At 42.7% G+C, this 14,013-nt stretch overlaps 1 protein-coding gene across 1 annotated transcript in view; it reads right to left on the reverse strand.

Annotated features, from left to right (window-relative positions):
• Positions 1 to 14,013, reverse strand: part of LOC311147662 (protein FAM171A2-like) — a gene marked incomplete at both ends in the record, with an annotated part of 71,149 nt that overhangs the window by 40,813 nt on the left and 16,323 nt on the right. Inside the window, one exon of the mRNA XM_084184409.1 lies at positions 10,787 to 11,014. Coding sequence (XP_084040535.1) covers positions 10,787 to 11,014 — 228 coding nt within the window. The remainder of the gene's footprint in view (positions 1 to 10,786; positions 11,015 to 14,013) is intronic.

Consider the following 14,013-nt stretch of genomic DNA (forward strand, 5'->3'; position numbering starts at 1 on the left):
TGGGCATCTTTCTTTTGGTGTTTTTCAGTCAGTAGAAAGGACTCTTTAGTGTCCTAAGTTTTCATAACTGTGACCTTAATTGCCTACCGTCTGTTAGCTGTTAGTGTCTTAACGACCGTTCCACAGGTGCATGTACATTAATTGTTTATGGTTCATTGAACAAGCATGGGAAACAGTGTTTAAACCCTTTACAATGAAGATCTGTGAAGTTATTTTGATTTTTACAAATTATCTTTGAAAGACAGGGTCCTGAAAAAGGGACGTTTCTTTTTTTGCTGAGTTTACTATCACAACATTCAGGAGTAAGTTGAAAGCCGGACTGAGTTTTGGGGGGCCCCTCGCGCCCCACAGTTTGGGAACCACTGAAGTAGAGTAAGGTTATTGAATGGCATTCATTACTTGGCTCAGCGTCAGCAGAAATTACAACTAAACTCTATGGCATTTGGGCATTGTTTTCTCCAGAATGTTTTTTCCCCCATCTGTCTCTAGGAATCTGACTATACCCACTGACCAGTATAGCCTAGGGCTGTCTGGAGCATCTGAAGCTGTAGCAAGTGCTGGCTACTCTCCAGGACACATTAGCATGGTGGCTGGAGTAAGCTGCAGTGCCCTGTGCCTATCTACCCTGGTTTAACCAGACTGAACCCTGAACGCATCATTGAATACAGTGTTCAGTCTGGGTTAAACAGGCTAATGCCCATCTGTTATTGAGAAGAATCAGGGTGATACTGCTACTGATGTATCCCCTGAGGTATAAGCCTGTGTGTATAATTCAGCAGAGACATCGTGTACTCAAGGACTCAAAACATAACATTAATCAAGCTTTTTGTGCATTTTTTCATTGTACAGATCCTCACAGTAAAACCAAGTGCACACTCATCTGCATCAGTCAATTGGTATACAGTTGTCATTTGCTTGATACATTATCATTATTTATTTTATTGGATGCACAATATATCTACAGCTTGGTAAGATATACAGTGGGGAAAAAAGTATTTAGTCAGCCACCAATTGTGCAAGTTCTCCCACTTAAAAAGATGAGAGAGGCCTGTAATTTTCATCATAGGTACACGTCAACTATGACAGACAAATTGAGAAAAAAAATCCAGAAAATCACATTGTAGGATTTTTAATGAATTTATTTGCAAATTATGGTGGAAAATAAGTATTTGGTCACCTACAAACAAGCAAGATTTCTGGCTCTCACAGACCTGTAACTTCTTCTTTAAGAGGCTCCTCTGTCCTCCACTCGTTACCTGTATTAATGGCACCTGTTTGAACTTGTTATCAGTATAAAAGACACCTGTCCACAACCTCAAACAGTCACACTCCAAACTCCACTATGGCCAAGACCAAAGAGCTGTCAAAGGACACCAGAAACAAAATTCTAGACCTACACCAGGCTGGGAAGACTGAATCTGCAATAAGTAAGCAGCTTGGTTTGAAGAAATCAACTGTGGGAGCAATTATTAGGAAATGGAAGACATACAAGACCACTGATAATCTCCCTCGATCTGGGGCTCCACACAAGATCTCACCCCGTGGGGTCAAAATGATCACAAGAACGGTGAGCAAAAATCCCAGAACCACACGGGGGGACCTAGTGAATGACCTGCAGAGAGCTGGGACCAAAGTAACAAAGCCTACCATCAGTAACACACTACGCCGCCAGGGACTCAAATCCTGCAGTCCCAGACGTGTCCCCCTGCTTAAGCCAGTACATGTCCAGGCCCGTCTGAAGTTTGCTAGTGTGCATTTGGATGATCCAGAAGAGGATTGGGATAATGTCATATGGTCAGATGAAACCAAAATATAACTTTTTGGTAAAAAATCAACTCGTCGTGTTTGGAGGACAAAGAATGCTGAGTTGCATCCAAAGAACACCATACCTACTGTGAAGCATGGGGGTGGAAACATCATGCTTTGGGGCTGTTTTTCTGCAAAGGGACCAGGACGACTGATCCGTGTAAAGGAAAGAATGAATGGGGCCATGTATCGTGAGATTTTGAGTGAAAACCTCCTTCCATCAGCAAGGGCATTGAAGATGAAATGTGGCTGGGTCTTTCAGCATGACAATGATCCCAAACACACCGCCCGGGCAACGAAGGAGTGGCTTCGTAAGAAGCATTTCAAGGTCCTGGAGTGGCCTAGCCAGTCTCCAGATCTCAACCCCATAGAAAATATTTGGAGGGAGTTGAAAGTCCGTGTTGCCCAGCGACAGCCCCAACACATCACTGCTCTAGAGGAGATCTGCATGGAGGAATGGGCTAAAATACCAGCAACAGTGTGTGAAAACCTTGTGAAGACTTACAGAAAACGTTTGAGCTGTGTCATTGCCATCAAAGGGTATATAACAAAGTATTGAGAAACTTTTGTTATTGACCAAATACTTATTTTCCACTATAATTTGCAAATAAATTCATAAAAAATCCTACAATGTGATTTTCTGGAAATGTTTTTCTCATTTTGTCTGTCATAGTTGACATGTACCTATGATGAAAATTACAGGCCTCTCTCATCTTTTTAAGTGGGAGAACTTGCACAATTGGTGGCTGACTAAATACTTTTTTTCCCCACTGTATACCGTGCATTGTATGTTAAATGCTGATCATTCCATAAAGGGAAAGCTTTGTGTGCAGATGTCTGTATTGAAGTCACTGTGGTTTAGAAGGAGAGTCGATGCAGCATGCAGTGTTTACACCGTTCCCTGCAGCTTGAATTATTAAGCTGTATAGGTATGCTCTGTGTGTGGGTGGATGCTTTCCAAGAGCTAAGAGCTACAGTTAGAGTGAGACTGGCAGGTTACGCCACCCCAGGTTCATAGATGGTGCTTTAACTGAGAGAACTGGGAAATTCGCCCCTTTCTCCCACACACACACACAGATCGCAAACGCACACACGCACAGAGAGATCACACACGCACACACAAACAGGCAGGCATATCCCACAGTGTTTAATATTCTCCACCATGGGAAGCAGAGAAAAGGGAAGGTGACTGCTTGTCAGACCAGAGCATATACAGCATTAGGCCTGAGGCACAGATAGGGGGAGAGACAAGAGCCAGATCTAGAGCCAGAAAAGACTTTGTGACAGAGGGAGAAAAAAGGGTGAATTTGACACAGGGGAGAAGGGAAAGGGGATGGGGAGGAAAGTGAGAGAGAGAGAGAGGAGGATCCACATTAGGGGAAAGAGAGACAAGACACCTGCCTCCTAGACACCAGTTTTATCATCCACCCTTCAGTTCAGGTTCGGCCCCCTGACTTCAGCTGAATCAACCAGAGCTGTGAGCGAGCAGCACCTAGTCTCGCTGCACAATGAAACATATCAGCGATGGCGATGAGTCATCCATCCCTGGGACTTGCATGACAACCACAGATTATAGAAGGGCTGGAGGGGACGGCCTAGCCGGGCTGTAGGACACTGCGGCTTTCAAAATAGACATTTGTCTCTCTTAGACCGACGATAATAAAATACGAGAGGAGAATAGAGGGGCAAACATAGTCAGTGACGAACAGAACACTACTGACGGAGACTGGGAAGGCGTTTTGGGTTTGAAAGCATAAGGGACAAAGGATGCAGGGCCGACCCACATCCTCTCTCAGTTTGTTGAGTCATGGTTATAGTACGTTAACAGTTTACACATAGTTATTGATTAACTTATGTTCACACACATATGGTAGTTATTGTGATAGGGACAGAAAAGCTGTATATCTCCAGCCTGGTCCCAGATCTGTTTGTGCGGTCTTGCCAAATCCTACCCTATGATAACGACCATATGAGTTGACTATATAAACAGATCTGGAACCAGGCTAGCATCTCTCTTTGGATTTCTGCAATGTCATAATGGTTTAAGTGTCTATAAAGTTTGTGAAATGCAAACAGACCGAGTGGATTCTCATTATCACAATCATCAAAGACATGATTCTGTTCTGTTGTCAGCACTCTGCAGCCCTCTCCAATTTCCATGCAGTGCCTTATTAAAATGGCTCAGGAATTTATATGGATATACTGTAATTAAATTAAATAGGATTATAGTATAGACCTATAGAGAATAAATATTATGAAATATATTCCAAATGAAGTTAATTTAATCAATCCAGTTCACTTCAGAATGACTTCAGTGATTCCAGAATCCATGGAAACGTAATTGGGGTAATAGGCAGGGCCCAGGGGGATAACTTGGGGACATTGAAGTTTGTCTATTTCTGTATACCCATAATTACAATGCTAAGTCTGCTGACAGTGTGTGTGCTCTGTGGAGAGAACTTGTTGACAGAGACAACAATGGCTGGGGAACAAATGCAGGCATGAAATGGAAGAGCAATTAAAAAGGGTTTGTGAAAATGAGAAACACAAAAAGAGAAAGAAAAAAAGACAAGAAAGAGGTTTACCACTTGGATGAACATTGTGGTTCAATCATTATGACCATCCAGTGCCAGTCAAAAGTTTGGACACCTACTCATTCAAGGGTTTTTCTTTATTTTGACTATTTTCTACATTGTAGAATAATAGTGAAGACATCAAAACTATGAAATAACACATATGGAATCATGTAGTAACCAAAAAAAAGTGTTAAACACATCAAAATATATTTGAGATTTGAGATTCTTCAAAGTAGCCACCCTTTGCCTTGATGACAGCTTTGCACACTCTTGGTATTCTCTCAACCAGCTTCATGAGGTAGTCATCTGGAATGCATTTAAATTAACAGGAATGCCTTATTAAAAGTCAATTTGTGGAATTTATTTCCTTCTTAATGCGTTTGAGCCAATCAGTTGTGTTGTGACAAGGTAGGGGGGTATACAGAAGATACCCCTATTTGGTAAAAGACCAAGTCCATATTATGTCAAGAACAGCTCAAATAAGCAAAGCGAAATGACAGTTCATCATTACTTTAAGACATGAAGGTCAGTCAATACGGAACATTGCAAGAACTTTGAAAGTTTCTTCAAGTGCAGTCGCAAAAACCTTCAAGCGCTATGAGGAAACTGGCTCTCATGAGGACCGCCACAGGAAAGGAAGACCCAGGGTTACCTCTGCTGCAGAGGATAAGTTCATTAGAGTTACCAGCCTCAGAAATCAGCAAATTAACTGCACCTCAGATTGCAGCCCAAATAAATGCTTCACAGAGCTCAAATAAAAGACACATCTCAACATCAACTGTTCAGAGGAGACTGCGTGAATCAGTCCTTCATGGTTGAATTGCTGCAAAGAAACCACTTCTAAAGGACACCAATAATAAGAAGAGATTTGCTTTGGCCAAGAAACACGAGCAATGGACATTAGACCGGTGGAAATTTGTCCTTTGGTCTGATGAGTCCAAATTTGAGATTTTTGGTTCCAACCGCCATGTCTTTGTGAGACGCAGAGTAAGTGAACGGATGATCTCCGCATGTGTGGTTCCCACCGTGAAGCATGGAGGAGGAGGTGTGATGGTGTGGGGGTGCTTTGCTGGTGACACTGTCTGTGATTTATTTAGAATTCAAGGCACACTTAACCACCATGACTACCACAGCATTCTGCAGCGATACACCATCCCACCTGGTTTGTGCTTAGTGGGACTTTCATTTGTTTTTCCAACAGGACAATGACCCAACACACCTCCAGGCTGTGTGTGTAAGGGCTATTTGACCAAGAAGGAGAGTGATGGAGTGCTGCATCTGATGACCTGGCCACAATCATCTGAACTCAACCCAATTGAGATGGTTTGGGATGAGTTGGACCGCAGAGTGAAGGAAAAGTAGCCAACAAGTGCTCAGCAAATGTGGGAACTCCTTCAAGACTGTTGGAAAAGCATTCCATGTGACTACCACATGAAGCTGGTTGAGAGAATGCCAAGAGTGTGCAAAGCTGTCATCAAGGCAAGAGTGTGCAAAGCAGTAATCAAGGTAAAGGGTGGCTACTTTGAAGAATCTAAAATATAAAATATATTTGATTTGTTTAACACTTTTTTGGTTACTACATGATTCCATATGTGTTATTTCATAGCTATGATGTCTTCACTATTATTCTACAATGTATAAAATAGTTTAAAAAAGAAAAACCCTTGAATGAGTAGGTATGTCCAAACTTTGACTGGTACTGTATGTCATTGAATGTAGGCTACAGTATCAGAGAGTGCAGGTAAAAAAGTGTTAGATCAAAAAGGTGCTGCGGTTGGAATAATGGAGGAAAGAGCTACAGTAATGCTCCATCCCTTCTGAAGCAGCTCTCTGCCCGCAAATGAATGGCAGTTAAAAGCTTATTGGCCTTTTAAAAGCTTGGAGGTCTCAGCAAGACTATCAACAAGAAATGTGTGCTGGATCAATCCGCCTGGCTGTTCGAGTGACAACAGATGCTTTCAGAACATTATCAACTCAAACGGCATGAGGGATGAAATACGACGATGGAAACCACAGGAAATATTCCCACCACCGTCTAAGGCATGGAGCCAGATCAGTGAAGGGATCAAACAGGGGTAGGGACTATTCTGTTTCAATTCAGTAAGGAAACTTACATTCCAATGCCAACTTTCTATTCCAATGCTAACTGAAATGGAATGAAACTTTACTTCCTGAATTAACTGAATTTATAATGTAATTGACCCCAACCCTGGGATCAGAGATTGGGGTGCCCTTACAATGCACACTGCTTAATTTGTAAATAGGGAGGTCCCGGAACACATAGTGAGCACGAGTGGGGGCGTTATCCGGGGGCCTCTGAGGTACTGGAAGAGAAAAAAAAGTGACAAACACAACATAGCAGGGCAGCAGGCAGACTAAACAGCCAATTAGCCTACTATCTATGGTGGTGAAATGGACAGCGCTCTCCAAGGTGCTGATTAATTAAAAGCATTTTAGACGTCACTGCAGAACACCCCACATACTCGAGTATAGCTGTGGGGCTTACACAAGTCCGAATTTCTTATAGCCTAATTTTCAAGACATCAATGTATAGCAAAATAAAATTACGTCACTGCAAAACACCCGCCAAAAACATATGCACACATACTCAGCTGTGGAGCTTACAAGACCCGAATGTCATATAACTTTCAAGAAATCAATGTAGCAGTAGAACAAATATCACAATATTGGAATATATATATATCACAATAAAATAAATCAATGTAGGCTACAGCAGAACACACATATGAGAATACATAGGCCTCCTGCCTCTGTGATAATATGAAGCACATACTCAGATTAACTTCACAGTACAGAACAAGTTTGTAAAGGAAAAATATGTTCCTACCTTAGTTTTCAAAATCTCCCACAATGACTCTCCCCTTGTCAAGTCCATTTAACTCCTGACAGTTAATTTCTTGCTCAAAGCCATGACGTTTATACTCCTTGTAAGGCTGTTCGGAAGACTCTGGCTGTAGTGTCAATTTTTTTTTCTCATTTTGAGTGTTAACTATAAACCTGGGAACCCTCTTTAACCTTGTCTACAATGCTTGCTGCCACCAAATGCACCTTGGTTCGGGTATGTTGAAAAACGGAGTGCCCTTTGTTGTTTGTTTACGTCAGAGGCAGAGGACGTTACTGTACATTCCACCTACTCTTTGACTAATTTAATCCCTCCAGTCTTTTCTAGACCCAAGCTCCCTACGTTTTTGCATGTTGTACATCCCAGCTTTGAATTTTGCATGACAAGCCAGGGGTTATACGTTTGCTTGTTCTCGAACTGAGCTTCCGTCCAAATTGAACCTGCTCCGAACACTTTATCGGTGGATTCACTGTCCCCCATCCCCTCCCCAGCTCCCCGTCCCCCTCTCCCGCCGAGTCTGACTCGCTAGTACACCTACTAGCTAGTTTAGGTGCCGGTGGTGGTGCTGAACTGGCGGGATTAGCAGCGCTGCTAGCTAAGGCAGTTTTCCCCTCACTCCTCTCATCTGGCACTGACAGTTCTCCGGCTCGTTTCGGGTTCGATTCACCATCTTTCTCTTGATTGTTGGACTTAAAAATGTAATCAAACAATTAATAAATCATGCCGTGAGAGGTGCCGGATCCTGTTCCAAATTAAGCACAGACTATAAATTAAGTATAACTATAAGAAATGTAAGACCTGTCAAATACATTATATCCAGCTCAGGGCTCCAGCTATGCATTTGGTTTGCTAACTTGATAGCTAAGTGGCTAGATGTCAAGATCAAGCTTCTTGGTTACAGCAGAGACATTCAATCCACTCCTGGATCAAGATTTCTGTTGCCTAAATAGTTTTATAATAATATAAACTCAGCAAAAAAAGAAACGTCCATTTTTCAGGACCCTGTCTTTCAAAGATAATTTGTAAAAATCAAAATAACTTCACAGATCTTCATTGTAAAGGGTTTAAACACTGTTTCCCATGCTTGTTCAATGAACCGTAAACAATTAATGAACATGCACCTGTGGAACGGTCGTTAAGACACTAAAAGCTAACAGACGGTAGGCAATTAAGGTCACAGTTATGAAAACTTAGGACACTAAAGAGGCCTTTCTTCTGACTCTGAATAACACCAAAAGAAAGATGCCCAGGGTCCCTGCTCATCTGCGTGAACGTGCCTTAGGCATGCTGCAAGGAGGCATGAGGACTACAGATGTGGCCAGGGCAATAAATTGCAATGTCCGTACTGTGAGACGCCTAAGACAGCGCTACAGGGAGACAGGATGGACAGATTATCGTCCTCACAGTGGCAGACCACGTGTAACAACACCTGCACAGGATCGGTACATCCGAACATCACACCTGTGGGACAGGTACAGGATGGCAACAACAACTGCCCGAGTTACACCAGGAACGCACAATCCCTCCATCAGTGCTCAGACTGTCAGAAATAGGCGGAGAGAGGCTGGACTGAGGGCTTGTAGGCCTGTTGTAAGGCAGGTCCTCACCAGACATCACCGGCAACAACGTCACCTATGGGCACAAACCCACCGTCGCTGGACCAAACAGGACTGGCAAAAAGTACTCTTCACTGACGAGTCACGGTTTTGTCTCACCAGGGGTGATGGTCGGATTCGCGTTTATCGTCGAAGGAATGAGCGTTACACCGAGGCCTGTACTCTGGAGTGGGATCGATTTGGAGGTGGAGGGTCCGTCATGGTCTGGGGCGGTGTGTCACAGCATCATCGGACTGAGCTTGTTGTCATTGCAGGCAATCTCAACGCTGTGCGTTACAGGGAAGACATCCTCCTCCCTCATGTGGTACCCTTCCTGCAGGCTCATCCTGACATTACCCTCCAGCATGACAATGCCACCAGCCATACTGCTCGTTCTGTGCTTGATTTCCTGCAAGACTGGAATGTCAGTGTTCTGCCATGGCCAGCGAAGAGCCCGGATCTCAATCCCATTGAGCACGTCTGGGACCTGTTGGATTGGAGTGTGAGGGCTAGGGCCATTCCCCCCAGTCTGGGAACTTGCAGGTGCCTTGGTGGAAGAGTGGGGTAACATCTCACAGCAAGAACTGGCAAATCTGGTGCAGTCCATGAGGAGGAGATGCACTGCAGTACTTAATGCAGCTGGTGGCCACACCAGATACTGACTGTTACTTTTGATTTTGACCCCCCCTTTGCTCAGGGACACATTATTCAATTTCTGTTAGTCACGTCTGTGGAACTTGTTCATTTTATGTCTCAGTTGTTGAATCTTGTTATGTTCATACAAATATTTACACATGTTAAGTTTGCTGAAAATAAACACAGTTGACAGTGAGAGGACGTTTCTTTTTTTGCTGAGGTTATATATATATCTTTTTTAAATAGCGCTCCTTGTGTGCACATTCAGTAATACCATATACTCTGGCATGGTACAGAAACGGTATGAGAGTATGAACACTTTTGGGTAAAGTTTGTCGACTTGAATATAAATGTATTTTGAAAAAATACTAATATATATATTTTCTACATTAAAACAGTTATGACGTTTTTTTTATTTTCATGACGGACTTCATCCATAATCGTCGATTACACGGTTATTTAAAATTTGTCACAGCCCTATCCATGGCATGATGGCATCCATGACATTTTACCCTCAAGGATCAGAGAGGAGATGCTATAAAAAACAAAAAACACCACTCCCAAATGGCACCCTATTTCCTATGTAGTGCACTACTTTTGACCAGGGCCCATGATGCAGCCATGGGGTTGCTTAACTCTTAAGGGTGGATGGTGGAGGACAACATACAGTTCATACAAGCCCAGGCTCCTGTCACTTTTTGGCCCTGATGCTAAAAGTAGACCAGCACTAACAGCTAAGTGGCTTCCAGCCGCTAGTGCCGACAGGACAGCTCTTTCACTTACGGCTGAATTTGCAGCTCCGATGGTGGGATATAACTACAGCAACAACTGGGTGAGATGGAGTGGGCGGGTGGAGACAGAGATGCTGCAGATGATGGGAGTTATCTGGGGTGTGCCAACGTAGGGGTAACACCCTGGCAGTGGACCCAAAGAGGAGGAGGCAAAGAAGGTGAAATGTGGTGGAGGATTTGAGGTTAAACAACAACTGGATAGGACTGTCCACACACCACAGAGGATAGATCGGCAGAGACGGCTTGTTGGACATTCCTTTATGATGGCATCCTGGCCTCTGATTCCATCAAATGTCCCAAAGGATTCTGGTAATTATTCTTGTAATTCTTCCGTTACTTGCATAGTTTAGCCATCAGTATTTAAAATATAGCTTTGTGAGGATTAAGTTCTCATAAAGTGATCGCACAAAGTAGTATGAATAAGACTTTGATGGAATGGTGGTATACCACAACAACACAACATTATTTTCATTCCTGAGGTGAAAGAGTGATATGTTAGAAATGAAACACTATACTCACAGGGGATGCGGCTGGCATGCCAGGGGGCGGAGTTAGTGACAAAGCCCTGTTTGGTTGCCGTGATAATGACCCACGTGCCAGGGTGGTACAGGAAGGTGACCATGACGACACCATCTTTGCCCGCCTTGCTGGATGCCAAGGTAGACTGGTTCCCATAAACCTCCACTGCAGCCTCTGCCAGAGGTGAAAGGTCACTGTTGTCAAACACCTGGACTCTGATGAGCACCTCTGTGGAGAGACATGAAATAGAATGATTAAATTATTCAAACTAAATCAGAAATAATAATATGCAGTGAATGCACAAAAGTATTGTTTGGTTTTGATTAAAAGTTGAAGGCTAAACTTGTAGACCATCGTACAACTTCTACAATTAACTCTTATTGCAATCTGAAAGCACACCGATTGTTCTGCTTTTTCACATATAGTTGGTCCCATGTAGCTCAGTTGTTAGAGCATGGCGCTTGCAATGCTAAGGTTGTGGGTTCGATTCCCACGGGGGATCAAAAGTATGAAATGTATGCATTCACTACTGTAAGTCCCTCTGGATAAGAGCGTCTGCTAAATTACTAAAATGTTTTTTTTTTATGTTGTAGTTTCTAAGTTCCCTTGTAGCTAACAATAGGACATGTGTTGCTCTTATATAACACATTCAAGTGTCATCTTGCCCTACATAAAGTAAATGACAGAGCAAGCTTGTCTCTGTTGAAGTGTTCTAGTTTTCAGCTGACAAAGCATGATGACTCATCGTTGTTTACCATGAGATCAAAAAGCATTTAATGGAGTTTAGCGGTCTAGTACCCGACCATATTAGGACATGCTGGGACTTCTGCCATCAGATTCGACTGATCCTCCAAACCCCAGCCAAACTGTCTGGAGGGGCAGAACGGCTGGCTGATTCCACTGCTATGACCATGTGCTTTCTAGTACCCATGGTGATGACCTGGATCATACAGGCATACTCCTCATAAGCTGTTCAGAACAATTCTAGTTATTCAGTTCAAGAATATATTCCATGGAAAACATCCTCTCTCATGATCATGAGATCACACACACAGAGTCCAAGGTCTATTGACAGACATTTTTGCAATTAACAGTTGCTTTTATTGGCTGTGATACTCTTTCTCAATAGACTGTGATACAGACTCTGTAGGGGGTAACACTGTAACACTATGTGCTTCGCAGAATCACGTGTGTGTGTGTGTGTGCGTGTGTGTGTGTACGGCTAGCCCATTCACAGGACCATTGATTGGCCCAGTTCACATTTTCACATGCTCCAGAGAGTCCTTCAGAAAACTATTTTGATTCTAAATGGGTCAATGGCTCAATTGATGCATGTTGCTATGGATACTCTGAGGTGTCCCCAGAAAATAATGTTGGGAAAATGGGTCGCTTGGCAGCTCCATCTAGCATGGAGGACAAGGCCCAGTGATTCCATGGTGCCATACCGAGAAGATGATATCATCTCATCTCCATAATCAACATACAACATTAATCAACAAACACAACAACCCACATGAAGCTATGAGGGAAATCACATTGCATGAACTGGTACTCAATAGAGGTACTGAATTCATCTATGTGCCCACATTACAATAAAGTTTTCTCTGCGACTTCAGTAGGTTGTTGGTGGTCCCCCATGTAGTGCTAGGCAAAATAATGTTTATTGTGCCAATGCAGCAAGCTGAGGTTGATGAGAGAGCCTCCTAAATATTTGAGGATACAGAGCCAATAGCTAAAAGGCTGAAATAATGGAAGGAAATACATTGTGATGCAAATTAAATATTTTTCGTTTTAAACCTGACACTGAACAGGCTTAGAGTACGCCCCTCTCTCTCTATCTTTCCCAGCACCCTCTCTGGTACCTATCTCTTTGGTCCTTTTTACATTGATGAAAGTTGAAGGAGATTACTTGTTTTATAGAGTATTCACCTGAAATTGCAGTAACTGCCTGTTACATTCTGAAATTGTCGCTGTATAAGATGGAGGAACCTTTCATGTAATACGCTGAAGTTGTAATGTAGTCAGAGGACGCGATGGGGTGAGGTTGTGTTTCTCTAAGCGGGAGGTAAGCTTGGCTTCTTCTTTATATCGAGTGGTGTCGAGTAAAGCTTAAACCATGTATTTAGATTGTAGGTAGGTATTGTAGTTAGGTATTGTAGGTAGTTTATCTAGGTAGTTATTGTAGGTAATTATTGTAGGTAAGTATTGCATTCGTCTGAGCCCGGTGAAGCACGAGGCTAGCTAACCCACTAACTGGACCATTAAAGCTAGCTAGCTAGCGGGTAGCTACTGGCAACTATTAGCAACTGTGGATAGTTGTTTCCTATGTTATTTCACGCTTAAGAGTACCTGTAATTATGCCAGCTAGCTACCTACCATTCAGCTGTTTTTCTAACCTCATAATCTGAAGCGTTAACGTTAGGTAGTTAGTAGCTACTGTACTCGAAATGTAGCTAGCTTGTTAATACCTGGATAGCTAACTAAACAATAGCTGGAACGACCTAGCTGTAATGTTTGGAAACGCTTTCTCTCTGTTGGGACAGATGCGAACTGGCTAAATCGATTCAGTAGCTAGCTTTACACTTAACTAGCTAACAGTAGCTACTAAGGGTAAGGTATAACCTACATTTATTTTAATTTTATATTTACATACTGGTAACCAGAGTCGTTCAAAAGGAATTCAAGACATGGGTGACTAGTTAACGTTAGCTTGGCTCTCTCTGTGTGTTTCATACCGTGAGAGGAGGGGTTGGTTCGTTGACAGAGAGCAATGGCTAGCTAATATGCTAACTATTCTAGCTAGCTAACTAACTGGCTGAATAAGTTGACGATGTACTCACTCAAACTTTCAAAACTAACCCCAAAACTTTACACAACGTTAGACACGGACACAAATGATCTGTTTAGCGCGTTAACACACTATTGGTAGTTTGTTGTAACTGTGTATTGGTGCTAAACCGTGTTATTGGAAGCTAGCATGCTAGTTAGCTATGGCGTCATAGGATACGGTGCCCTGGGCGGTTTTCACGGAAGAATACTGTACCAAGTTACCTAGCTGAATAAACTAAGTTAGAGTCTATTCCTAGAAAACATTGGACCGCTGTAGTTTACAACAATTATAATTTCTAAAGTGGAAGTTGGGAGAGTTATATTTGAGTGTTTCAGTGAAACATAAGTGAGGGAGGCCCCGCTTTCTCGCTTTCCCAGATGTTTAGTTAATTCCGATC

The sequence above is a fragment of the Coregonus lavaretus genome (genome assembly GCF_964263955.1).
Source record: "Coregonus lavaretus genome assembly, chromosome: 2".
Lineage (NCBI taxonomy): Eukaryota > Metazoa > Chordata > Actinopteri > Salmoniformes > Salmonidae > Coregonus > Coregonus lavaretus.